Genomic DNA, 3,938 nt, shown 5'->3' with positions numbered 1-3,938 from the left:
TATATATAAAAATATATTTATAAAAAATGAATAAATTGTATATATATATATATATCATTTCAATAATTCTTTGTATTATACTTTAAAAAACAGATCTATTGGAAAAGGCTCGTGTCATCTCTCAACAAAGTTTGGAACGTTCCTATCACATCTTCTATCAAATGATGTCCGGATCTGTTAAAGGGTTAAAGGGTAAGAAAATCAAACATTTCCATATATACATATATATACAACAAACATAACGAACAACTTTAACCTGACCATTTGAATAATACATTGATAAAACAATATTATTTCATTGAATATCATGATATCGTATCAATTTTCAATTGATATCAGGTTAACAGTTGTTCACATTGATTTCAAACATATTTTAATCTTAGGTTAATGATGATTATCCTAATAATACTCAAGCTCATTTATCAGAAACAATCATTCATATTTTAAAATTATGTTGACAATTCTGGATACCCCAACCCTTGAACCCTTCCAGAGAACGTGTAAACCGATGATACTGATCCTGAATGAGACAATACCAATTGAAATGTATTATTATTTATCAACTAATACAATTGTTCAGGAACAACGATAGTATTTCAGGATTCTAGGATGGTGTTTATTCTTCAACATCAACATGATCATCATCAAATTATTGTATTCATTAAATAATTTATCTTTTGACCATAATCCTTCCATGCAGACATGTGCTGTTTGTCGGACAACGTACAAGATTACTACTTCATCGCTCAGGGCAAGACTACTATTCCAAACGTTGATGACGGCGAGGAATTGCAACTTACCGACGTAAGAACCTGCACCTGATGAAGATGTCGCAGGGTGGGGGGGTTGAAAGAGGGGGGGGAAAAGATGCTCGCCGCCTATGCCTAATTTTTCTTTTATTGTCCGCCTAGATTTATATTTGGTTTTTATATTTTTTTTTCCTTTCTTGTTTCTATTTTATGTTGTTCCGTTCTTATTTGTCCTTGTTTTATCACCCCACCCCCTTTTTATATATACACACACATATATATATATATAGATCTAGAATTTGTTCTTAATTGTGTATTTTTTTCTTCCCCCATAGTTTCATTCTTTTATATAACACCGGTGTTTTTTTTTTTTTTTTATATGTATATATTACGAATTAATTTATAAACAAAATGATACGATGATGTTTTATTTAATTGATTAGAAAAGAGGATCAACAAGAGACACCGGGGTTGTTATGAAAGAAAAACGTGTGTTTGAATTTTATAATGATGTCCACCATAGGCAAAGGACATTGTGTTGAATACCATTCTCTGAAGGACAATGGAAAATACTGAAGTACCAATATGTTATAAAATAGTATTACGACACTCTTTTATAGACATTATGAAAACCAATTGAAGAGAAAAAACCTATACTTATACATTGTCCAAAGATCAATTCACATTTGTAGATTGAAAATTCAAACAAAAAGTTGTTTTTATATGATCGAAATATAAATTCGTGGACGATGATGTCAAAGTGAAGGTTTTTCTTTTCAAAGTTACTAAAATACCCAAAAAACGGGTTCAGTCACAATTTTTTCAGTCCCACACGATGAGATCATCAAAAAATGGCTTTGTAGATGAACCCTTGTAAATATTCCCAATGTTAATAGTTTGGATTACACCTCGACTGAAATTCTAGGCCAGCAAATACACAACCCCCGAACCCAAGCCCAGCCCAGCCCCAACCCCAACCCCCGAAGAAAAGCCACTAGGAAATACGTGGTCTCGGTCGTTTGTGATTTCTCTAACCCCGTGCATGTTTTTTGTTTCTTTTTTATTCCGACCCTCGTAGAGATGTTGCTGCTGTCCAACAACATCCACGACTACTACTTTGTGTCACAAGGAAAGACGACTATTCCTGGTCTCGATGACGGCGAGGAACTTTTGGTTACCGACGTAAGTGCATGCGATTCTAATCAATTTCCTCAAAATATTAATTCCACTTTTTCATATCCTGGAAGAATAGCAGATTCAGGATTCGTTAACGAATAAAACAAACAAACCAACAAATATAATAATATATAATAACTATATATATTTATATATATATATATATATAAAAGTCTTGCACTTAAAATTTTTATGCAATCGAGTATTTCCATGTCAAATATTTATATAATCATTTGTGGAATATTAATATTATAATCTTGGATAGCTCAATGGGTAAAGTAATCGCTTGGAAAGTGAAAGATCCTAGGATCGAATCCCCCCCCGGTTTTCTCATTTTTAAAATAGTTTTTTTAATCACAGTAATTTGATTTTTTCACAAATCCTACACACATACTTATTATTATTATTATAATGAAAATTTTGATTCCCCTTTTGTTAAATTAAATTGCAATGAAAAAGATTGAATTTGTCTTGCAGAGAGGAGGGAGTGAACAAATTTAAAGTGCAAAACTTTTAAATAATATATATATAAATAATATATAGTAACATTACGTGTAATATGTTATTATTATAATAATATAATTATTATTATTACGTTATTTTTGATGATTAATTATCAGCTATGCGTTTATTAAATCCGCTTGACCAAATATTATGCTCTCTGTTTTAAAATGTGCTCCATTTTTTTTGTAGGATCTTTATCAATGTCTGTTTGTTTGGCATCTCTCTGTTTGTTTTACTTTCTATCTCTATCTATCTATCTATCTATCTATCTATCTATCTATCTCTCTTTCAGCTCTATCGTTCTATGTGCCTACACTTAATACACTTATGATAATCATCCACATTTTTACAGCTACATTAGATTGGCCAGTGGGAACTTTTCATACTGTTTACTATACTTTCAGTTTCACTACTTATTCTTCTTCTTTATTTTCTTCTTCTTCTTCTTCTTCTTCTTCTATTTCTTCTTCTTCTATTTTCTCTCTCTCTTTGTTTCTCGTCACTCATTTGTTTTCCATGCATTATCTATCTGTCTATCTATTTGCTTTCGTTTGACTTTTGTTGTTTTTGTTTTCAGCAATTATCATTACGTGCGACCCATGTCATCATTATAAAAAGCAACACGTAAAGAACCTTTTCGTTCGTTTGTATAATACAATATTTAGTCGAGCTCGATGATATTTTTATTTTAATTAAAAAAAACAAAAAAACAGACTAAACAAAAAGAAACGTAACAAAAGTTCTTTACGTAATATCAATGAATACATGAAAAGAAAAAAAACGAGGAATTGTATCGTTGTTTGATTGAAAAACAAAGAAACAAATGAACAAACGATATTGTTCCTCGTAATGAACCCAAACGTAAGCTAGGGGATTATCGTATAATACAGAAAAGACCTTCCTGAGCAACCGGATTGGGGACTACTGGTATATTAGCCAGGGTAAGACCAGAATTCCGGGAGTCAACGACGCCTCCGAGATGGAAGATACGGACGTAAGTCCATCCCCCGAAGGTACCTATGATTCTCACCAAAGTTCATGTCGCCTTTCTTGATCGTCGTTACATTTTTTTTTTCATTCCTTTCTTATCCCATTTCTTATTACTTTTTTTTTTCTTCATATTTTATATTTAATTTAATTTGATTTGATTGGATTTTTATTTAAATTTTTTCTTCAACGTCACATTCGAAGTAATATTTTTTTATTGTTTACCATTCGCGAATATAAAATACAGAAATAGTGTATTTACATAATATTATAATTTATCCCATTTCTTATTACTTTTTTCTTTTTTCTTTTTTTTTTTCATACTTTATATTTAATTTAATTTGATTTGATTTGATTTTTATTTAAATTTTTTCTTCAACGTCACATTCGAAATAATATTTTTTAGTTTACCATTCGTGAATATAAAATACAGAAATAGTGTATTTACATAAATGATAATTTATCCCATTTCTTATTACTTTTTTCTTTTTTTTTTTTTTCATACTTTATATTTAATTTAAT

The 3,938-nt window shown here is 30.1% G+C and overlaps 1 protein-coding gene across 1 annotated transcript in view; it reads left to right on the top strand.

Moving 5' to 3' along the window:
- LOC106791968 (myosin heavy chain, muscle-like) overlaps positions 1-3,938 on the top strand; it is a gene marked incomplete in the record, with an annotated part of 22,512 nt that overhangs the window by 8,534 nt on the left and 10,040 nt on the right. Inside the window, 1 exon segment of the mRNA XM_014758029.1 lies at positions 94-192. Within this exon segment, the coding sequence (XP_014613515.1) occupies positions 94-192 (99 nt within the window).

Source organism: Polistes canadensis, unplaced genomic scaffold (assembly GCF_001313835.1).
Source record: "Polistes canadensis isolate GaletaPanama2010 unplaced genomic scaffold, ASM131383v1 scaffold_360, whole genome shotgun sequence".
Lineage (NCBI taxonomy): Eukaryota > Metazoa > Arthropoda > Insecta > Hymenoptera > Vespidae > Polistes > Polistes canadensis.
Note: the sequence above shows the minus strand (reverse complement) of the source record. Positions and strands in the feature narration are given on the sequence as shown.